The sequence below is a fragment of the Anarrhichthys ocellatus genome, unplaced genomic scaffold (assembly GCF_004355925.1).
Source record: "Anarrhichthys ocellatus isolate YVR2014 unplaced genomic scaffold, GSC_Weel_1.0 scaffold13, whole genome shotgun sequence".
Taxonomy (NCBI): Eukaryota; Metazoa; Chordata; class Actinopteri; order Perciformes; family Anarhichadidae; genus Anarrhichthys; species Anarrhichthys ocellatus.
The window spans coordinates 8,582,590-8,607,163 of record NW_022280043.1 but is presented as its reverse complement, the minus strand read 5'-3'; the positions used below and the strand labels follow the sequence as shown (position 1 = coordinate 8,607,163).

Below are 24,574 nucleotides of genomic sequence, written 5' to 3'. Positions count from 1 at the left end.
CTTTGATCCCTGGAGGAACCTCCACATCTGTGTAACAGCTCAGGTAAATTATTGGCTTAACATCTTCACCACAGACGAATGCAGGATTGTGTGTGGAGCGACAATGCACACAATAACACATACACAGGTACATATAGAAAAGCACACAAACATTAAAACGTTATTTTGATCCCAGGCGGAGGGGGTAATTGATCCGTTTCTTCATATTTAGCACAACTGATGGGCCAGGCCTCTTAGCAGTCAAGCAAGCAGCGATTTGGGAGCACTCCCCTCGGAATCTGATGATTGGGGAGGATGAACGGCTGTCGGGGCCGGGCCGACTGCTCCTCGCTCTTCCTCACCAACAAATAGCCCCTTCCCCGACTTCAATGTATCATTACGGCTGCAGTGCATGTCCTTTTTGCTCGCTGTGCGAGTAATGGAGCCCGGTCTCGCTGCTGCTGAGATGTCCTTCAGCCGTCAATCAAAAGGACGTGTCCAGACACGGTTCCTGATGCAACGATGATAGTGTAAAAAATGAGTTTGTTCCAAAGTTGCGGTAACGACTTGCAACGTTAAGTTGTCTTTGCTCAAAGTCTATTTTCTCCCCTTACTTTTCTCCCTTTTTATCTCATTTCTGCCCATTTTCTCTCCTCGGCTTTATCTTATTTCTCTTGGTTGAAGCATCGCTCCATGTCGCTGCCAGCTGAATGCATGGCTTCTCTCTCCTCCTCCCCCTCCCCCTCTGTGTTCTCCTGTAGTGGTGCAACTCTAAGCTTGCACACAAAGTGAGGTTGCCCTGGGATAAAGGAGTCACCGGTTCACCTTTGGCGAAGGGGGGGGTTAACATATCTTATTGTTGCGCTGACAGAGTTAGTTCTCTCAACCTCTCACTCTTTTCTCCGCCTCTGCAATTGAAGATCACATGCTTTACACGACTAATCAAACCACGATGTCCGATGAACGGAGCAGGACAAGTGTGTGCCCTCTTTCACTTTTTCGCTCCCCTTCAATCTTTACAATGAGCATTTCTTGAGTCTGAGTTCATGGTCCCTCCTGGCTGCATGTGGCAGAACCATTCACACAGGAAACTCTCCGGGGCTTCTTTCAATGAAAGCTTCCATCTGTACGCTGACGATAAATTATAATCCTGTTTGCTGTTTATGTAAATGTTGCATTGTTCCTCTCCAGCTCTTTCTTTATCTGCTCGTATGAATCTCATTGGTATTTTTCTTTCACCTCAGTTATCTGCTGCGGTGCCGCAGTCCATCGGGATGCGATTAGAGAATAGACTTTTCGACTGTGGTTTCCCATGATTGATTGCTCTCAGGCACTTGGCAGTTGGAGTTATGATTCCTACCAAGAATTCATCTATTTGATTCTCTGCTTTTAATACTCATAATCCCATGGTGCAGTTTGTGTCTTAGTGAGGCCGAGTATGGCCGTTGGTTGACTGATGGCTCGCTGCTGCTGCTGCTGTGGACATGCAGCTCGTGTCATCCGGCTCACGAGCAGCCTGTAATACCGCTCTACGGTCGGTATCGTCACTGGGTGGTCTGATTTGAAGCCAGAGAAGATGTTTACAATTCTAAAAGGAAAGCACGGATCACACTGTAATGGTTGCAAAACAGGCCTCTGTAGGCAAAGCAAATGCTCAAAAGAAAATCAATCCTGAGTGTTTTACAACCATAACTCTGCAACAGCCAGTGCTGGGGTTTTGAAAGCCATTCGCCTATCATTCTGCCTGCCTATTCATGCAGGAAATACAATATCTGTGTGTTCACGCCGTGCTTCATAATTCCAGGGAAGGGCTGTAGTGTACAATACATGTGTTCTTTCAAAGCAATTTGCAGCTTCACGTTTACAGTTACACATAATCGCACAAGCTGCAGCTCGTGGTATTACACATGCTGCACAGACGGGTGTGAATAAGATAAAAAGAACACGTGCACAGTGCTATGAAATCAGAAAAAAATAGCATATACTGTGCATATACTGTACATATAAGCCATTCTGTCCAGCAATTGTGAAGATCTAGTTTGTGTTGTTTCTTGCAAAAATTCCAACGTTCATCCGTTTAGCTCCGACGATTTGCTACTTTTCTTTGTATTGTGTGATAATAAACTGAAGATGTTTAAGTGTTAAATGGCCCCTTGGGCTTGAGGATACTGTGAAAGGTCCTTTTTATATTTCCCACCATTATATGGACCAATTCATCAAGAACATAATTGGCAGGTTAATCAAAAACAAAAAAAAGCTTTCGTTGCAGGTCTAAATTGAGGAGAAGGGTGTGTACAAATCACAACATAACACAACCCCTCTCTAAAACAATCTCAACCAAAATCAAACAATTACTTAGCTTTAATTGATTGCTGTGCTGGGGGTCAATCCAGTCGTTATTCATATTTTGCGTTTTATTTAAATAAATAATTGTGCCTTAAATGTTTTTTTGTAAATTCTACTGCGACTGCTGCTGTTTGCATACCCTCTAGATGCACTAATACACACATTAATCACACTCACCCCTTTGATGTCGACCGTATTTAGTGCGTTCTCAAGTGTAAATTGCTTGTTTAATGTAAATACAGACCTCATTTGTACTTTTCTTGTTTTCCTTCTTTATTATTTGCTTTGCAGCCATCTTAATTTCCCCATGTGGGTCATTCGTTTTAACATTTATCTCTGCGAAGCCTCGCAGCATAACCACCCTTTTAACAACTGGGAGTTCTAAACCTCGTACAAAAACATTTTAATGGCAGTTGCTCAGGTAGAAAGGAGCAGAAGTCCTTTACTGTCCATGTTCAGTCTGTTTGAAGCCGGTCTTAGAAAGCTTCCTCTGCTGCTGTATGTGCATGACATTCATATTAGACGATGTTCTGCTTCCTTCTGTCTGCGGTAAAGTACAGGTGAAGATGAATGCTGACTTTACTAAAAAGGATTTTGTATTCACGCTCTCCGGTGGCTCGGGGATAGTGAACCCATCACTCTGAGTAGGTTAGAAATAGGATTATACTGCATTCTGACTGTCGGGGGTGAAAAGGAGTTTGATGTATTGGTTAATATGCATGCAGGCTTAAGCTAACAGTTCTTGGCCTATTCCCAAGTGGAGAGGTGTGTAGATTAGGTATTAAGTCTGCTGAAATCCCAGAACTGGTCTTTTCTGGTAAGTAGGACAACTTCCATTTTTGCAGGAAGGTATTTTATCACCAGGTGACAGTATCCAGGTGGTAGACGTCACGCTGTGTGGGTCCAAATGTGATGCAAACGAATTGAACCGGAATGTGAGGGCTCAGATTATGGCACCGTGGATGTGCACGCTGACGTGACTATATAGACTAAATACAAACTGGCAGAAATACACAAAGCCTTCACACCCACACACACACACACACACACACACACACACACACACACACACACACACAAGCTCATAAAAAGACCTCACGTGTGGGAAGAAAGACGAAAGTGAAAAATCAATTATTCGCGTCTCACCTATATTTCCAAGCTGCATCAGGGCACTGTGCATTCACACTTCTGTCTCAATTTTAGAGCCAGGATAGTGTTAAGAAACATGCTTTGCCGTTCCCTTTATTCATTTTTACAAGTTTGGAATGATATGACACAAGGCCTTGTACCTTGCTGGCTTTGAACGTGTTAATGCATATATAAGGTGTTGTTTGTATGCTTAAAAGTGTGGCCAAAACTTCACAATGCGATTTCTGTGCAACAGAAACAATAAAAAAGTGTGGATGTTTGTCCAAACTGCAACTGAGTGTCATCATGTACTCCTCTTCTTTTATTCAGCTGTTTCTTCTTTTACCTTTTATTCCATGACAATGTTGTTCAAACTGATCTGGTGTAAATAATACAGAAAGAAAGGAAGAAAGAAGAGGATGTCATAGCAAATCTGTTTAGGCAGCATGACTTTTGGGGGGAAGACAAATTTAAAAATATTTCTTCAAAAAAAAAAGGAGAATAATGCAAGTAAAGAAAAAACTTCCAGTTTAATATGGCCCTGAATGAGTAGCAATTATTGGGGGTTTGGCAGAGATACATGAGGTGAATAACTCCAGAATCACAGAATATCTGTGATGCTGTTCATGGTGACCCAAGCCTGCTGAAAATAGTTAGTTGTTGCCTTCAACATATATTTTCTTCCCCCAGTAATATGCAAATTATTGGAACCAAGAATCAAAATCGATAATGGGAATGGGAATTGATCAAATCGTAAGCAATAACTCTTATCTGTCTCGTCCTCCTCGTTCCTTCTGTGGAGCAGCGTCAGTCCAGTGGGCAGATTGAACACGGCTTTGGTTTGCAGCTGGTCTGGGTCTGATTACCACAGGGAGACGGGCCCATGCATCACTCCATCAGGGGCAGACACGGGGGCTGCTGATCGTGGCCACTCTACTGTGGAGATGCAGTTGATTGTTCTGGCAGAACCTTTGACCATCCTGCCGTCGTTCTGTCGCTCCTTTACAGACACGCATACAGAGCTAGAGATAAAGATTATTGTCAATGTAGGTTTTTTTTTTTCAATAAATCATTTAATCTATATAATGATACAAATAGTAAAAATGGCCGTGACAATTTCTCATAACCCGAGATAATTTGTCCAACCAGCAGGCCCAAAGACACAGGAGGAGAAAAGTAATAAATAAATACAAACATATTTCAGAAAATGCAACATGGTTTATGTTGTTCAGCGTTATCTAACCGTAGTCACATTGAGCTTAGTTCTGCAAAGTAGACACGAACAAGACAGCAACATAAAAAACTAAATCGAGGAATGGACAAAAACAATAATTAATAAGACTAAAATACAAATAGTTTTCGCTGAAAATGAAGTCAGGTAGGCACTACGATGCCACCATTTTGATGAGCGATTATCTTAATGTTGGATGAAGATAAAAATAGTTTTGGCCATTTTTATAACACATTTTCTTACATTTAATGAGATAAAAGTAATCGTTAGTTGCAGCACGACAAATAACACTTAAGTGAAAATAGCGTAAGCTAAGAACAGAGACAACCAACAAAATGTGCGATGAAGTCTTGACTTCTCCACACATTTAAATTGCTTTTGCACACTATATTCCACCTGGCTGAAGCAGAACACTTGAAGGTTTTCTTTCCTATCTTCTTCTGTATGTTTGGGACAGACAGCAAGATACATGTCTTCTGCTCTGAGATAATGGCTTTCATAATTAATCATTCTAATAATGAACTTTCTTTGGTCAACTATTTGACAAATGACCTACATACACATTCTTAACCCAGACACGTTTGTATTAATTTCCATCCCTCATTTCCATCTTTCTCTGCCTCTGACAGACCTTCTGACACACACACACACACACACACACACACACGCGCTGATGAACACTGTGGTGCTTTCCGACATGAGCCTGCAATGTGAGATGGCAGGTGTCAGTCAAATGTTCCCATTAAGATGGAAATGATTTGTGTTTGACGGGGCAGAAGCTGGATCTACTGCTGAACTCGGCCTCACGCTGACATTTTCAATCGGTAAACAGCAGGCATCGTCCCACAGCGGACGCCTGATCCATCTTTTAGTTTGAGATGTGGCACGGTGCAGTGAGGAGGATACATTTCTGTAGTTCATCTGCTTTGAAGCCGTAATTGGACAATTTGTTTTTGCAGCTGCAGTACAAACAATAATTGCGAGTGTAGCCATTGTGACGGTCTACATTTCCATGATTACTGCAATAAAAGCATGGGGGGGTTTCGGCCCCACGATTATCATAATGGCCACTGCTATTCCCGAAAACTACCGTATGCTTGTCTTAGAAATTTGAATCACCTGATGATCAAAGTGATAAAAAAAGATGAGTGAAAGTGAGTTCACAGTCACTCTTGTTCTTCTTCTCTTTCTTTCCCGCTTGGTCTACCTGTATCCATGGCAACCCGAAGGCAGAACATTTTTAAGGGAAGTGGAAGACGAGATTCGGGGCATAGATGTTTTGATGTCGTCACATTGCATAAAAGGAGGTGGCAGCTGTTGAGTGCGTCTACCCATGATGCTCTGGGACACCTCTCTGTCAGCGGCCGCTTCACTTTCCCTTTCCTTATTTATTTATTTATTTTTCAAAAAGCGTACGACATCCCAAAGGAAAAGGCCTCCACTTCATCCCTCGTACCCTCCATTCGAGATCAGACTCCTCAAGCTTTTTGATGCTTTGTTTTGATTTTTTTTCTTCCTTGAAATATGAAACTTGCCAGCTTCTTTAAAAGACGCGTGTGACCTTAGGTCACTGTGACAGTTACAGTCAGCAGAATCTCAATGTGACGTATACAGAATTGTCTAGAACAATAGTTCCCATCCCGTCAAATGAGTAAAACCTGTGTTCAATTCCAGGAAGCAGGACTTTTTTTTTCTAATCTGTACTTTTCTTTGTCTTGTGAAACACTGGGAAAAATTGAGGTGAGGGGAGGAATTCACTCTCACCTCACTTTTGTTTAGTCTGAACCTCCACAAGGGGTCTCAGGATTACATCTGAGGGGTTGTGAGATGATCAGTGGGAGTGGACAGCAGATAAAATATATTTCTGCTTCATAAAGTTCTGCTTTTATTTGTTTAATCTCCTCTTTATGTTCTTGTGAATGAAAGGACTGATGAAATGATTCAAAGGACCACACATTGTGTTGAGCTATGTTGGACATACTGTACTCGTGATGTTAAAAACATTGAAAAATGACTCTGCAATTAATCAGATATCAAGATTGGTGCCATGTAATATTTAGTCAATCAATTAATCAACTTCAGCTCTGGTTAAGAGTGGACTATTCAAATCTCTTCATGTGACTTTATGGTGATCTTTGTTGAAACTGTTCAAAAAAAGCAACCTGTGATGTCCTCGCGTCCAGGCTGTGAACCACTCACACAGCGTCTGTTCAAATTAAAACTGAAATGTATGAGCAGCCCCTCAGACATGATCTTTCCATTACCCTGTAATTACATCCCAGGAGCCGACGGAAGACATCATCGCCGTTCTGCCCGGCTCCACCTGCTTCCTCCGCGTCATTTACTCAGGGAATCAAGAACATGTCAATCCTCCGCTACCAATTCCACCACTGTTTCTACTCCCCTTGAGCTCATTTGCCACCAATTCCTCTCCCATCATCCAAACTGTTTTTGGAGGCCGAGATTGGACCTATTTCTTCCAGCACGACATTTCATTACATCCAAGAAATGAACACATGGTGACCTCGGCTCAGCTCCAGGCGACCATATAGGGTCAAGGCTTCCTCTCTCTTTCTGTGGAAGAGATTCTTTATTTTTTTCTTACAGCCAACTGACAGAGAGAGCTGTGGCTGCACAATCACCGCTCTCATAACGATATCAATCAGAGCCAATCAGGGCGCTTTCCTTTGATGTTGAATGCTAATTTGGGCCTTAATGAACCCCATCTTAATATGATTTTGTCGCCAGCGCTATGATTGCATTGATCAAGTTAACCTGCGTTGTAGCTCAGTGGGGGAAACATGTCTTGATTTGCCTGTCAGACGCTCATGGGGAGAAAATGTCCTCGCAGCTTCAAAGTGGAGAAGCTGGCTGCAACCGGCAAAGGCTAGCAGTGACTGGGCAGAGCGCCATCATAGTGAGGTTGGGAAGTGCTTTCTTTTTGTGCCAAACACTGTTTTGGCACCGTCCATATCCCCACATTTTGCCCATAGAGCATGGACATGGAGTCTGGCACTCACTCCAGGTATTGCACTGAAGTGAAAAAAAAAAAAAAACACAAACCTTTCTCTCATGTTCCTCCATTGCTTCTTAAACTTTTAATGTTTGAGCTTGTTGAGGTGGAGCCAATTTGAACTTATTATCTTCTGGAAGATATTTCAGTCCATAATGTATTATATCCATGCAACTAAATCTATATAATATAAATCTCACTAGCTCGTAAAGGGGTCTTGAATTAAGATTATTGTGTGCAACTAATTTACTTGTTTCAAGAATTTTCACGAATTCACTGTTTATATTTTGAAGGATAAAACAAGGCAGGTTGCAGTAGTAAAGAAAAGAAAAATATGAATTCTTAATTTTTGCTTTGGCATCACGTAATGTGCACTGAGGGATTGTTTTGTTCTTGTTATAAGAGAATACAACATTTAAGTTTAAATTAACAAAGATGTATGTAATGAATGAATAATTAGTATCTACAGGTGTCGCCTACTAAACAAACGTATTATGTAATGGAAATACCACAGTGAAGTCTGGCTATACGATAACTAACTGAATTAAAGAGTGCTCTAACAGTTCCCAGGGGATTAGTAAATGTAATATGATCTTGTTGTAAGGAATTAAAAATTGAATGGCGGAAAAAACATCATGCAAAATGTACTAAACTCTTCACAACCTCCTATTTACAATATGAGGAAAACAGTGTGTCTGTAGTATTCAAGAGTGAGATGATATAACCGAGAAGATGAGAAAAGCAGAAAAAGCTTTCTTTCTTTATAATGAAGCTGTAATTGTGAAGCTGTGCTCTCAGGTACAGTTACTGTCAGACACTCGGGCCACTTTAATTGCCTTCCGCAGATGAAAACAGGTTCTCCTCTCTGCACACTCAACTGAATCCAAATGTCAAATGGCCTCTCTGTTGTTTTTAATACTGTGACTTTTTAAGTTTGAGCGAGCAGTTAAGTTGTTTCGGTGTCTTTCTGCTAATTGGGATGTTTGAGGCGATGGCAAATTGGTGGATCAGTGGTCTAAGAAGTCGCCCTGAGAGGGAACAACAAAGGGAGAAAGAGAAGGCAAGTGACAAATGGAGCCGCGGTGAGACGGTTCGTCGCTGCCATGCAGGTAGCTGCCCGCACAATGTGACACATCTGCCACCTCAAACTGGGTGCTCACAGGAGCTGCCAGCTACCAGTCCTCGCTTTTTCTTCTCTCACATACTCCTACAAAGACAGGTGAGCTCTTCGCACATGCCACTGCTGTTTGAAATAAGCCGTAGCAGGGCCAGGTGCTGCTGGAAAGAAATAAAGAGAGAAAAGAAAAGAAATGTTCAGCCTCCTGTGTGGACATTGCTGTGGCAGGAGTGACAGCACGCCTTCCCAGAAGACGCCTTGGCTCTGCTATTGTCACGACTGTGGACACAGCAAGTCCCTGCATCCCTCTGAAAGTAATACAAGCTGACCAGCAGCCTGCTCTCACAGCCTCGGCGGGGACGGCAGGATGATTCAGGGCGACAGAACCCGTGACTTCTCCCAACAAAGCCCGGGTGTCCTGACCGGGCCGGGACATTACCGAACGCCACTCTACATGAAGCGCTCTCTCGATTACTGCTGACTTTGGTTTGGATAAGCAACATAACCACACCGAGGTGACTTTCAAAAAGCTCATTTTCAAAGAATGTAAGCACATATATCCTTGAACGAACACTTTATTTTTCCCCTCTGACACTTTCAAGTGAAGCCTCACAAACACACATTCACACTCTTCTGTGCAGGATTTGCTCTGTTGTAACCGAATGGCAAATAATTGGTAATGTAGCGCTCCGTTAAGCTGATTGTTTTCTACGCTCCAGTAAATAACATTTAAACAACTGACTCCCAATGCAGAGCCAACCACTGATCCACATAACGGCACTCACTCAGATGTGACAAATCCAACCGAAACATACACACACACTTTTATGAGGGCTAAAGTCAGACCCTTTCTGCTGCTCAGTGTTGTTCTGCTGGCTCATAGAATGAGGACCTCCTGATGCGATCAACAGCTGTCTCGCAGCCGAGTGGCGAGCTGATGGTCGCCTGGTGTTGCTCGTCAGGGTCAGCCCCATTACAAATCCTCTTTATGTGCACATTTCCTCCCTGAGCTAAGTATCGGTAATGCTCCTCACAGGCTGCCTGTGAATGGTGGCGTTAGCCTGTTAGCTCTGAGTCAAAGACTTCGGGTCACACAGATTGTGAAATGTGTTTCACTGTGTGATCAGCCTGCTCACCTTCAGGAAGAACAGGTGTAGTTGTTCATTTGATCTGACCAGGCTGACAAATGTGTTCTGCTCCAGAAAGGATATTGATTTAGTGCATCGCTCTAAAATCTGGCTTTCAGAGCAATTTGGTATGCTTGCATTTGTTGCAATATGTTGCTTTTTTAAACTCTCCGATATCGTCGTCGTACTGTCTTAGCCTGATAAATCCAATATTGATTGGAGCTATACATCTTACATTTCAGTACCGCCACTCACTCCACCTCTGGTTGGACCTGCAGAATAAGATAAAAGCAAAGAAGAAGTGATTGTGCCACATCTGCAAGGTCCTCCAACGATCGTCGAGCAGTTGTCATGATTCTGTTATCATTATTAAAGAGAGAAATATGATCAATGATTTAGCAGACTTTACAAAGTGCTTCACAATGGAGCATGAAATGAAAAGAGCGTAGACACAGAGAAACACAATTAGATGTGGTCCTTTCTCTCATGTAAACATTTCTCTTTATCTTTCCCTTTCCCCCTCCATCTTCACACTCCTTCCCTTCCTCTCCTGCAATTCCTCTTCATCCTGGCGCTTGGTGAGCAGTACCATTTAATTAGCATCAAAAGGCAGAGAGGCCCATGCAATATCTATGAGCTGTGACATTTGTGGCAGGATAGAGATCCCTCAGATGACCCCGGGGCCTCGCACATGGAGGGGTCCGGGGAATATCAGACACCATTACTCACCATCTTTAAAGAATGTTCAGCCCAGCGTCTTCAGCCCAAAGATATCCCTGCTCTTGTGATAGGTCAAAACTCCAAGCACTGCTCTTACGGAGAAGAGTGTCAGAATGATTCATGTTTGTTTACGTTGTTGGTCATGCCTGCATCTGTCTCTCTTTTCAGCCGGTGCAGTGCAATTTATTTTTTCCTAGTTAGTGGTCTGACTGCATTTCTCTTGATTTGTGCAAAATCAACAACACCCCGAGGACAAAAAACCTCGACCGAACATTATTGGCTTGTTCTGGGAGAAATGGCGAAGGGCCAGTGACCACAGTATTACAGGTGCTAATCTCAGGTGGAAAAAGCTACAAGCCAGATGCCCTCAAGCATGCCTCTGCTCTGGCATTGCCTCAGTGGGCACACAGTCAATACCGCACCATTGTTAACCAGGACTGTCCAGGTCACCCCTGCTATTTTCTGATATAGTCAAACTTGAATTGTTCAGGCACTACATGTCCAAACCTTCCAATTTTACAGATAAAAACAATGTAGAAAGTATGCAGTGATGGAAAAAATATAGGGAATGAAAGGAAACTGGAGTGTAGAAATGTGCAGCAGTAGTTTGATTATGAAATTTAAGACGGTTTAACATTTTTTTCCTCATACGAGTGACCTGTTTTCTCTTTGGGCTTAGAATAGCTCCACAGTATTTATTTGTTTTTTTTTGTCACTCACGGTGCTTGGATCCTGCACCTGGGTCTTTTGGCAGGAGTGAAGCGAATCTGTTCAGCTTTCCTAACATTATTTTGCCTTCAAATTGATGAAGCATGTCCAAACCCAAACAGCAATCCCCTTTACTGTCGAGCAGTGCGTCTGAACTTGAGTCTGGAATTGTGTTGATGTGAGCCAGTGCGGAGACAGAGGAGGAGGAGGCAGCAGGATGGATGCCACCCCCCGGTGAGAAAATGAGTGGAATCATAGCGTTTTGCACCGCGGCGCTGACACCCAAGACAGATGGAGCTAGCGAAAACTGCAGCGCAGCTCCAGCCAAAACCATGGCAACAGCATGGTACACGGCAACAGGAAGCCTGCCAGGCCAATCGGAGAGGAGAATGCATTGCCATCTAAGTAGGTCCCCGAGGTAGACTCAGAGAGGATGATAGCCTAAACCGATGGAGGGCGGTGCTGAGAGAATCAAGAGGATACATCATAATGCTCGTGGAGGATCGAGAGGAATATTGTGGCGTATGCCTCATATACCTAAGGGTATGATTTTGATATCGGCTTGCAACTAGCATTTTAGATCACTGGCAAAATGGCATGTCATCACTAATGCCTTTGTGTAGCGCTGTTAAGCAGATGCTGACAAAAGCCTGAAGGCACGTCTATGGTCGATGTGTTTTCAGAGAGTTTACGTACACAGTGCTTTGTATTTCTGTACTGTAGCCTGCAGGGATTTCGGCATTTTGCTCCTCAGAGCAGAAGATCAACAACAGCAACCGAACAGCTGACAGAGATTCATTGTCTCACTCAAGGACACTTGAGTACGTTCAACCTCAGGCCTCGTAGCAGAATGACAGTCTTGAGTTCCCTGCACTCAGTAAACCACCTTGTTGACCAAGCGGCTTGTTGTCGAAATGTGATTTTTACAATAATTCATATGTCTGAATTCACAAAAAACCATGTACCGGCAAGGCTTGTAGTAGGTGGACACAATTTTCTCTTCTGTGGTGGAAAAAAACCCTCAGCGTTATCACACCATCGACGTCAGATGTGAAAGCACGTGGTGTAATGTGGGAGGCCAAGGTAAATGTCATAAAACATGTTCTCATTGCACAGGTAGGGGGAATAGAAAACAAGGTTGCAAAGATTGAAAACTGCTCTTTTATTAATGGAATTTGTGTTTGGTGCCTGTTTTTGTATTAGTTTTAAGGTCAAATTGCCTGAAATTGAAGCTGAATGTGACCCCTACAGATCAGTCCTTGTCTACCACATTTTTCTGACATTACTGTCGTGTCTGAAAGAGTGCAGGCAGAGCTTAATTTATGTGCCAAAAAAAAAACACCATCGAACTACCGTCTCTGCATTTCCAGATGAGCTCTGCAGCACCGTAACACCTTTGTTACGACTCCCACTCTCGTGTGTGAGACGGATCAAACATGCATTGACAAATGTACAGTATAATTGTGTATATTACCATCTCAAATAGTTTTTTAACTGAGGTAATGCCTTTATCATATCCCCCAATTTTAATTGAGAAGAATCCAGTTTGACCTTGTTCCTTTATCAAATTATTGTCCTCCTTTTAAAATATACGACATTACATGTCTATCATTTTAACAAGTGAGCTGCTGCCTTTGTGCTCAACCCTTTTGCAGAACTCATGAAATTGAGTTTTTGGAGTGTCTTACTCATTTCAATTTTCTAGGAAAAGCAGTGAAATGTCGGTGGGTCTGAATGGCGGTTATCTACGCTTCGCAGACTGTGCACTGTGTTAAGCTGAATTGCCTTTTCTTCACAGGCTCTATGGAGGCTTGATGATTATGTAGACTTTTTAAGGAAGATAGATTACACAGGGTTTTTGTCATTCATGGCAGCGACTTTACTCCAAAGACACGGTGGAGTTATATGACAGCATGGGCTGACACATCTGACTGCACGTCTGTAGCCTCCCGAGTGCACTCTGCTTCCACCGCTGTACCCAGAGACTATGAGACATGGACGTGGTCTCCATGACGTCACAGAGGTTTCTGGAGAGCCGTTGTGAAGCTCAAAGTGGGTGGCTCCAGCCATCGCCATCAGAACAGTGACGACACAGCCTAACTTCCAGCTAATTCAAAAAGGATGTGGGTTGTCAAACCAGCCATGCCCTTAATGAAGCATAACGTGTAGGTTTATTTCTGCTGTAAAGTTAAAGGGAGGTCTATTGGCATTGACCAGCCTCAAATGGCCCTTTGAGAAAACTGCAGTTCTTGAAACTTCCGCGTTGGCTTCGTTTTTCAGCACCGTTGGACGTCGCTTGGCTGTGCCTCTTCAGCACCCTCCTCTTAGCCGCTGACAACACAAAAACCTCCTGCAGAAGCCCCCAATGAAGGATTCACGCCATAAACATAAGTCTCTGAAAGCATGTTATATAATCTGCAGATGAAGAGGACACAAACACATTCTCAAGCAAACATCTGTCTCTCTCTCGCTTTCACACACTCACGGTCGCTCCCCCACATGCACGGCGTCACAGTGGCCATATCCTCCACTGAGTCGAGTCTTTGATGAAGCAGGCGATGCTTTGAAGCCCTGCTCTGCCATCGGGAGCTTTTAAAGAAGCCCCATTTATCTCTCTCTCCCGCTCTTTCACTCCACAAACAAGTTGCTCGTATCGCAAACTGAACGGCAGATGCATGCTAGGCCACACAGATAACCCAAATCTGATCTTCCCCATTTTTGACTTGCCTCCTCTCATCCCAGTCAAAGATTTAGACATGAACCACCTGTCATTCTCTATCTCTCTCCTTCTCTTTGTCTCTCCCACTGTGGCTGAGATGGCTTTATCTTCTGCACTTTATCTCTCCCCCCCCCCCCCCCCCCAACTGCATTGTGTTCCTGCTATCTCATTACCACTCTCGTACAATCTGCTGGCTCTTTTCTTGCAGATCATGTTTATCTCTTTTGGATAATGAACAACAGGTATTTGCAATTACATTTAATGTCCAGCATTGGTGTGGACCTTTTCGTACGGATGAATTCAAAAGATTTTCTTTTCTGTACACTTGTTCGCACCTTGGTAATTATTTGCGCTGCAGAACGGCAGTGCTTCTTTGTAATCAGCCTGAGAATGATTGTCTCGGGTGGTCCGTCTTTAGTCCAGAGCAACATCTTACATCTTCACTTTTAGCTCTACGAAAGGCAATGTCCGTCTGTGGTCGGTCCACCTCTTTGGTCCAGACTAAAATAACTCTCTAAATATTGTATAAATGCAAACCCTCATGATTTTGGTGATCTTCTGACTTTTTTCTAGCTCCACCAGTCCCAGTTTTTCACTCATTCTGTAAAATATCTCAACATCTAGTTGATGGATTGGCACAAAATGTGCAGACTGTCACTGTTCCCAGAGGATGAATTGTAAAAACGTTGATCCCGACCATTCATGTAGTGAAATCATTAGGTGAAATTTCAACTTGCCCAATACTTTGGTTCATGACACGCAAGATCCAGCCACTTTTACAAATTTACCATAAAATGTACAAACCTTTTTCCATCTCAGACATACCAACGAGCGTTCCTCTTCCTCAAAATGCTCAGAAGATATCTCAACCATACAGTATGTGGATTTTCCATGTAATTTGCTGTGTACCGTCATGTCCTCAAGCCGGTCAAACATTTAGAGTTTAGTGGCCGCATGGCCTGCGCTCTAGCACCTCCCTAAGGACAAACTTGTAATCCACTCTACTTCTTTGTGGACTTTTTGTGTTGAGGAGCATCTGGGTGAATCTAGCTGGGCTTCAAAGTTTTAGGTTTTGTGTATGATTGCAAGTTGCTGGCAGGATATAAAAAAAGTATGTGTGAAAACTTCAATCCATCACCCACACTGTCTTGCAATGTCTCAGCCATTTGCATGTAACAGACCGTCTCAGACAGTTTTTCTCTCATACAAGACCTCTCAGATTTCTCTGGGAGTATTGTCTGCCGGTGCCCACACAGGAAGGTACCTCTTAGTTCTTCCGTCTGGCGGAGTTGTCCGCCTACACCAGGCCTGGGAGACTCTGTCATGGTCCTAATGAGAACTGGACCTGACATCCTCTGCAACCAATGCTCCACTTCTTCCTGTTCTTCGTCAGCAGTAATGATGGCAGAGAGGCTATGGCAGCAGGCAAATTGTAAGTTGAATTATTAATGGGTCACTAGGTCCGTCTGGTCTGTTGCTACGGAGAAATGGATGATCTTGTATGACATCCATAAATGCAAACAAGTATAAGAGTGTAGTTATGTGACAAGAAATCGCTTTTATTTGTCCTGTGTGGAGCGTTGAGAGCTTGTGGCTCAGGGGGTAGCTGACGAGGTCCAGTGTGCCAACATTATCTCTCAAGTTGTGTAGAATGACAATGGCTCGCCGTGATTTGCTGTGACAGGCAGCTCAGAGATTGCTCCACGAATTTAACACGATTTTATAATGGGGTGCCCCAGTATTTTTCTAAACAGTGGAACATGGGTCGGATTAGCTCTTCCCTCTGGATCCTCCCCCCCCTCTCCTTCTTTCATTGCATGCAGGCATGGTATTGCAATAAAATTGCACACAACAAATCATCTTTGGATGAAAAACAGCATCGCCTCATTCCCCACGGAAAAAAAATGAAATGAAGCATACAGTGCCACTCGGTGGCTACCCTGTAATATGGAAAGAACATATCGGAGTTAAAACATACCAATAATGGCTATTTATGTTTACAACAACCAATCACCCGCATCTTCACAAGCATCCATAATCCTGTGCGGCAGGAAATGTATTTTTACCCCGGCATTTACACACACACACACACACAGGGCAGATATGATGGTGTGTTTTCATACTCCGTAATAAGGCTCTGGGTAAGATGGAGAGCTGAAGCACAAGGCAGAGACTATATATGCAATATAATTGCATCATTAGATGGAAAGGAATAACGGCAACTATGTCTGCTGTGTTATACAGTGTCAGCAAACTGTGAAATGATTTGTTCAAGCCCAGCTCAGTGGGTCAAAGGGAGGGGTAGTAAGTCATGTGCTTGAGAGAAGAACGTTTAAAGCTGATGAACATTGCTTAACAATATAGCTGTAATGTGGACTAATTTAGAGCCGCTCCTTTCCAGCGGGGGCTTGATTGAGCAGCCGCCACTTGTTTGTTTTTCAATTTGGGCTTTGGTGGCTACTCCCATTTCACTGCTGCGTTTGTTTTTCCGAGAAGTCCTCATGTCTAATTTATTGGATCTGCTTTAGCACGTTCGCCCTGCTCGCTCTCAGCCAATGCTATGCTGCATAAATTATGCAGAGTACTTTTCGTCTCCGACATCAGGCTGACGTGGGACTGCCTGCTGCAAGTTTGCAGACAGTGTTCAAGACCTCTACGTCACTCTGCCAGCTCTGCCGATTGAGACTTTGAAACATTACGGCTTAGTCGGATAAAATAGAATAGAATTCAGATCAGCAAAGAAATCAACGACGTGGATGGAGTAACATTTTTTTAATTACCTAGCCTTATTTTTGGTTATAGTAATTGTTCGAGGAGAAGAGTGACTTTGTTAACTTTTAATATTTAACATGAATTTTAAACACCACTGATGCGCCTCAACACAGCCGCCATCTGTAGCTGAATATTCCAGGATGCAGGATAAAGCTTGCTCAAAGGCAACAATGTTGTTCACAGACTTGTTGAACCGTAGTCGAGTGAACGCGCTGCGACCTGTGGACCTCTGCTTCACAGTCGGCTCGCACCAGCAGCTTGTGAAATGAAGAACGAAATCAATGTGCAAGAAAAGGTCTCCTCCTGTCAGTCTTGTCACATCCGGCTGAAAGGGTGGAAATGTTGGGGAGGATGATTGAAGCCGATACTTGTAATATTCCTTCCAATCTGCGGTGACTACACCAGCGTTTGAGATACCTGAAGTGTATCTGTTTCCTTTTTGAATATTCCCTTCATTCCCCCGAGAGGCCCATGGAGATACAGAGGAAAGTAAAGGATCCCAATAATGGTCAATGCCGCTGGGAGAGAAGCTAAACAAACCAGGTGCAGCTGCTGCTTATAAAGAATTTACTTTTTGTTCCAGTTGTACTGAGAAAATGAGCATCTTATTATGGCCTCAGCAGAACATCCCTCAAACAAAGTCAGCCAGCAGCAGCCGTTAAACCATGTTTTAGCATGAATGTGTGTGTTCGTGGGTGTGGGCACAGTTTAAACTCCAACCATTAAAATTATATTTTTCAGATATAACAATGCATCAAACATACACCCACAGAGTGCAGACATGCTCCTCCCGCTGGTGGACAGTTTAAGTTATGATGAGTGAAACGCAAAGTTTTATAAGCGTTTTCACTTGAGAGTTTGCAAATGGCGCCTCTTTTAGTACGAGTTTGAGCACTGTATCTGCATCTGTTACTTAAAGGGATAGTTTGGTTGTTATGAAGTGGTGTTGCATGAGGTACTTATCCATAGTCGGTGTATTAACGACAGTAAATGGTGGTCAGCAGGCCCCCAGTTGTGAAAAACAGGAAGCAGTACCGACACAGGAGCAAAGCGATGTACTGCCGTGGACGGAGAGCAGCAAAATGTATTTAAGCCAACTGAAAGTTTAAGTGAACGTGATATTTTTCAAATGTTCCCTGCTTTATCTGCTTTATTTATTCTATATAGTTTTTTGTATTTGTCAGAATTTATTTCTGCCTCCTGAAGGCTGCGTCGGCAATTACAAAGGAAAGTTTTGACAGCATTTTGGATGCAAATCCAGGCGGCTCATCTCACTACACAGCATGGAGACCCATTTGCACCATAGCCAGAGGTCTTTGCAGTGTTATATGAACATTAATAGGCCTGTATAATATAATAATGTACAAAATATTAAATAGATGTAATATAGTGTAATATTTTTCATATAAAACAGATACGCTGAGCCTTCACATCATACCCGGGGATGATGTCAGTAAGTCAGTTTGTCTTATGTGAAAGTAAACTGAATACTTTTCGGATTGTTGGTTGGACAGCACAAGATATTTTAAGATGTCACCTTTAGGAAGTTGTCTTTTAATATTCTGCCTCTCCCCTCAGAGTGATGGCACAAATATCAACAACTTAAATAAAAGATAATCCATCTTGAGATAATCCATCTTTTCAGTCTTTGTCTGTGTCCCATCCACAGGTGATCGATGTCGTCACGAGCTTTCTTTGGGTCTATGAATGACACAACAGTCGGGCAGAAGTTTTTCTTCCTGTGTGCACTGAGCTGTCAGACTCTGCTGCCTTTTAGCTGCTTTATAGATCGATCAAGCTGTCCTGGCGTTCGTCATTGCTGTGGACTTGCATGTTGTTTTGAGATAGTGATGGTGGCAGAAGAGGCTAGTTCGCAGATCTGCTGCCAAATAGGAATTATTTATCTGTGGTCTAAAGAAAAACGCCTATTTTCTAAGCCAGGCGACATCAGAAGATTCTCAAAATGTCACCCGCTGAGTTTTTAGATTTAGTCGTTATTTTTGGAGCACAGACACCTGAAATGACTTCAAATAAACTCTGTTCACAGAGGCAACTGGTCGCTGCACCGAACTTGTAAAAAGACATCATTATGCATGCACTCTTCATGTGCTTTGGTCTCAGAAATAGAGGACATAATCAAGGAAACCACAAGCAGTCCTCAGAAGCTGCGATGGAATTTGTCTTCGAACTGGAGATACGTGTTACGTGGCTCTGCTCCATTTCTCAGCTTCAGCAGATCAGGTTTCCAGCTTTCTTTGTCTCTTACGTACATTTGAGTAACGTGAATAAAGAGGAGAGGGTGACGGGTGCAAAAGATAAGGCTTTGTTCTTGTATTTAAAGCCCACATTTTTACCTCGAATCAGTGACACTGTGAACGACGGATTTGTGCAGCTGATGAAGCTCTCCGCTGGCTGCTAAAAAAAACATCAGCAGCTAGTCGCACAGTTCGCAATTTTATTGCCACATTATACATTCTCCGTGTCCGTCAACTGTCTAATCAGACTCGAGGAATAAAGGAAAAGCTGGTGAGAAACAATAGAATGTTTGTCAAGCCAAGAATCATGAGGAGTCGTCAAATACAACCTTTGTGAGCAAGACACTTAATATTCACCATCACCTCCCTTATCTTTAAAGATGAATCACAGCACATTGTCAAGAAATACCATGAAAAGATAGAAAGGATAGAGGTGTGTCTGTATGTATACTGGTTTTAATACTTACGATGAAACATCCTGATGGTAACAACATCGCCGACACTTTCTGTTTCAACTCTTCTGTTACATATTTCTCAAAGTAAGGTGGTGTTAGTTTTAGATGTTAGGAGGGAAAGTGCATCCGTATCTTTTTTTGTGTCTGTCTAGAGCCGCCTGTCAAAAAGTAGTGTGATTCAAGCAGGGTGGCAGCACACAGCCACTCGTTAATTCTGCCAGAATAATACAGAGCAGCCTCAGCCTAATGCGTGTGTTTGTGTACACTCCCTCTCGAGTCCCCTGGCTCTCTATTTTATCAAAAGCAGCACTAATGACCCTCCGCCTGGTCCCATCTCTCCTCATCGGTCCTTTCTACAACCGCCGCTGCTGCTCGAGCACACACACACTCACACACACAGATTCAAAGCAGACACACTTTGTTCAAAACAAGCACACACACACAGACTATCTTTTACTTATGTGCTGGGTTTGCATCATTTCAAATTTCACTGTGTGATCGTGCACTTTTAAATGAAACGGACACACACACACATTCTTTCTCGGATATATAACACCCAGACACTCGCGTCAAGAAGCAGGGGCAGCACATTATATTGCACTCATTTATTCTTGTTTGCCTGTTTATGAATTACTTGATTAATTATAGCAAAACCCCTTTGGCTGGCATCTGCTCTGTGATTTACTGTACGCAGCATACAAGCTACATTAAGGGCCGTGTTCATAAATCTGTCTTCCCTGACACACTGCTGCTCCCTCGTGCCACACTGAGAGCCTCCTCCAACACGTGAGCTTTATTACTGAAGTGCTATTGCAATTACACTCTGTGTTTGCACCGCCTACCCATCCGTCCAACAACACAAAGCCATCAAGAAAATTCGAGTTTAGTTTCATATATATCTTTTCTTTTTTGTTTTGTTTTACTTTGCTGCCTCTGATAAGATGGCAGAATGGTGGAACTCAGCAAAGAGAAACATTGATCCGATGTGACAGCCGACAGGTCGCTCTCTCCCCTTTCAGTTGGAATTCCCTGTCGGATGGGGGAAAGGAGGCTGGACACAAATGGTCTCTCCATCAGCTCTTAACCGCTGAAGACGCGCGTCGGGCATGCAGTCATCTCTCCCATGGCTAACATCGTCAGAGGCCAGTGGAGAAACACTCTGAGAAACATTTCTAGGTCTGCCACTTCTGTTTAAAAGTAAAACCTCTCAATCCTCGCCTCAGGGAACAAACAAACCCGAGAAAATGGCCCCTATGCGCTCTTCCATATGGGGGGGATGTACCCAAATCCGTTATTCAGAAAGGCACATATAATGTGGTGGAAACAAATGTTTCTTTATTATTCGTGGTGAAAAAAGCCGTGATTGACATGTCTGTGTCACAAGAGGTGGGTACCCAAGTAAAAGTGCTGTTATTCTGCAAATACTTCACACCATGTGATATACAACGTACTATTATAAATACACTCAAAGCACCAGCAGGCTGGTTGTTAAGAGTTTATTGCGGAAGCAGAAAGTATCGGCGGTGTTGTTACCATCAGGATGTCTCAAGTATTAAAATCAGCGCACAGACACGCCTCTCAACGTTCCTCAGACAGACATAAATACTACATTTACTGAGAACTAGTGCTCCAGGTATTATATACTGAAGCTGGAATGTGTATGTGGGCTCGACACACAAATAAACTGCTGTAGCCGTGTTGATGATAATGAAGGAAGATGTAACCCAGTGCAAAGATGTGGCTCACTGTGTTTTTATATATTTTTAGGCAACAATGCAGGTCTATGCAGAATAAGATTAAGATAAATCAGGATTTGGCTACACAGGCAATACGTAGTTAATACTTATTGATCCATTGTTGTTTTTTGTTTGGAGAAGAACTATATAGTGGACACATTTCCCACTCAAATAAATATAATGCACTATAGAGCAAATGGAGTGATTTCAATAACAGCACAACACACCTGATGAAGCACACTAGCTGGGTTCGACTGATGAATAAACACTCAAGGTGTCTTTTCCAAACTTTGATTGTCTTATTTAGTCGAGTATTTCCTGCTTTAAGGGAGCAGTTTGACTGTAATGGAAGATCTTGTTATTTGTCGGGTAAGCTTTCGGCCTGTGCAACAGAAAACATCTTCTGACGGAGTCTGTGAGAATATCTGACTCACCAGCCGGCATGAAACCCTGGCCCTTTTGAAAAATGCAATTTGGAAACTGCGGTTGTCAATTCAACATCCAGTCTCGTTTGTTCCTTCATTCAATCATCTGATTTATTTACTTTCCAACTATGTGATGCAGTGTTTTTGTAAAGCCGTCCGTCGTTGCTCACTCATATCTCCAACAACATGCGTGAGAGTTTCATGCAAAGGCTCATGGGTAGGTTTAAAGAGCACGCTGCCGGCTACCGGCTGTGAAATATGCATGATAAGCACAAGAGTGTGATGCTTCCGAATAGTCTATGCACATGATGTTTGAAAGGTTTTTGAAATGTCTGCAAATACTAGTTATGTATTAAGGTGTGAAACGTTGACAAAAAGCTCTCAAAAAGCTCTTTAAAAGGTAATCAAAGGCACTTTACATGGTAAAAACATGTAAAGTGCAACAGTGGATGCCAGTGGTTTGTACCCATCTGATTGCAATTTGTTTTCTCTTCGTCTTCCTCAATATTTCTGCTGAGTCACTGCTCCACACTGCTGCCACGCTCTCAAACTCTCTTTCTGGCTGCCCTTTGTCCTGACTCTGTTTTCCCTCCGTATAACACGTCTGTCTCTTCTCAATCACTTTCTCCCCTCCGCTCTCTCTCTCTCTCTCTCGTCTCCAAGGCTTTCTAGTCTCTAGCATGAATCTCCCCTTTTCCTCTCGCTTCTGCTCTGCTACCTTTTGTCTCCTCAGACGTCTCTTCCTTTGTCAGGGTTTCAATATCTTTCTCAACTGTCTTCAATTTCTTTTTCTTTATTTTCTTTCAAACATTGGTCCCACTGGTTAATGGAGAGTTGGTGACTGATAATGCAGCTCAAGAAGATACATTAACTTTGCCTCAGCCTCGGCCTCAGGGAGTCTGGCCCAGTGGAGATAGAGACGCGGAGGAAGAGCGGTTTTAAATGGACTGTTGTAGATTGCATCGATGAGATTGCTTTTAATCCTGCTGGAGTTCTGTTGTTGCAGGCCTTACGTTTCACATAATTAGCTTTGGACAGGAAACGTGTGCGGGCCTGTGATTCCTAGCCTGTGACTGATTTTTCTTTTTTTAAGCTTGGCTGAGAGGACGACAGTTTTTCTCTTTGTAATATCTATATGTGTCTGTCTGCACATGTCGAACGTGTGTTGTTTGGATATTTACCAGGTTGCCTCTTTCTGTATTTTCCAGATGTACAAAAGCAAAGTAATGGAACTGGGAGAGAAGCTGCTGCCTGCCTTCAACACGCCAACAGGAATCCCCCGAGGAGTCATTAACCTGGGGAGGTGAGTCTCAGCAGCAGCCTTCACCTCCAAAAGTCCTCCATCCCTGATAAAGGACGATATCAAGATATCACGCTGGCTGGCATTAATCAGTGCACATGCAGTTCATTCGTCTTGATTCAAAAAAAAAAACGTGAGCCGAGTCTGAATTGAGATGTGAAGTACTACGAAATCAGCTACTATTGTATTCAACCTTCCTCTGAATCCTCAGTTAAGTTACACACAGCAACACTGAATTTTAACTTTCAGTCATGATACATAATGTAAACTTTCATCTTCTAAAAGAAGAAAGTAGATTCGTCTCCTACTCAGCTGTAGTTTCATAACAAAATTCAGCTCAACGTGAATTTTCAGAAATGACTCCAAATTTTCTCAGAGATGACGTTAAGAAAAGAACATTATGAAAAGAATACTTCTAACAGACAGGTCCACAGTCTCTGTTTGTTGACAATGCCACAGCTGCAGGCTGAGCTTTACACTGACCATAATATTTGGATAAGAACTAATCTCTGTTCATAAGTACATTGGAGGATCACATGAATAATATTTGCTTGTATTTAAATGAGTTGTTTTAATTTTTAATCTGTTCCAACCCATTACCTTTCTAATCAAAAATATTTACCGACACAATCTTATTAACGCCGCGGTCACGCAACACATCAAGCTATTTTCATTTTGGAACATTTGACCATGAATCTCTCCGTGTTTGGAACTGGGTTTGATTCTCTTAAGCGAGAGTGGCGATGTGCAGTGTGCTTCTTGTTTTCTGATTTAACAATTTTAGAGTGAGACAGGAACATCTGACAAAGTGATGCTGATAACAGCTCTGTGTCAGTGACTGTGACAGTCAAATTAGCATCGCTAGCTGACATACCCACAGCCTGACTTTACCTCGGTTTCATGCATGAGCAGCAGCCCAAAAAAGTTCACTTAATGATTCATTTGATGAAGTGTCCTGGATCTAAAATATTACACTCATAAAGCCATGTTTGATTTTTTTGGAAGTTATTTAGCCTGATTTAAACTGTCAAACTCCTTTTTGTTCCTCTGTTTTTAAGATTCCTGTGAATCCTCCAGTTTATCCTCTCATTGCCTAATCTTATTTTATAAAATACTTCCTGGCAGCCTCTGTCATCCACCTGCTACCACTTGCCAGCCAAGCTGGACAGCTGCTGGCAGATTTAATTACCTTTTTCTACAGTTAATTCCTGCTACATCACCAACATGGGCCTGTGGTACAGATGGGCAGGAGGCACCAGGGTGCCCATACTGCGGTCATGTGGGGTGCACGCAGCAACGTGTTGTGCAGACACACAAACAAGCATATGCACTCTATATACATACACACACACACACACACACACACATACACACACGTCACTTGAGATGAGCATATGCAATGTGTAACAGAACACAAGCAGGCAGTCTGCACACAGGGGGGTTCAGTTCTGCTGCACAGCCTGTGCTTTTGTCTCCATATGGGAAGTATCTTCTTATATAAGTGAAGGACTCTTGTGCATTACTTTGTGTTATGAGTCTTTTC

General features: G+C 42.9%; 1 protein-coding gene across 2 annotated transcripts in view; it reads left to right on the top strand.

The window, feature by feature from the left end:
• Positions 1–24,574, top strand: part of LOC116386438 (mannosyl-oligosaccharide 1,2-alpha-mannosidase IA) — a 166,495-nt gene that overhangs the window by 124,949 nt on the left and 16,972 nt on the right. For both annotated transcript variants that reach the window (XM_031852645.1, XM_031852646.1), the window contains exon 5: positions 22,940–23,034. In XM_031852645.1, coding sequence (XP_031708505.1) covers positions 22,940–23,034 — 95 coding nt within the window. The remainder of the gene's footprint in view (positions 1–22,939; positions 23,035–24,574) is intronic.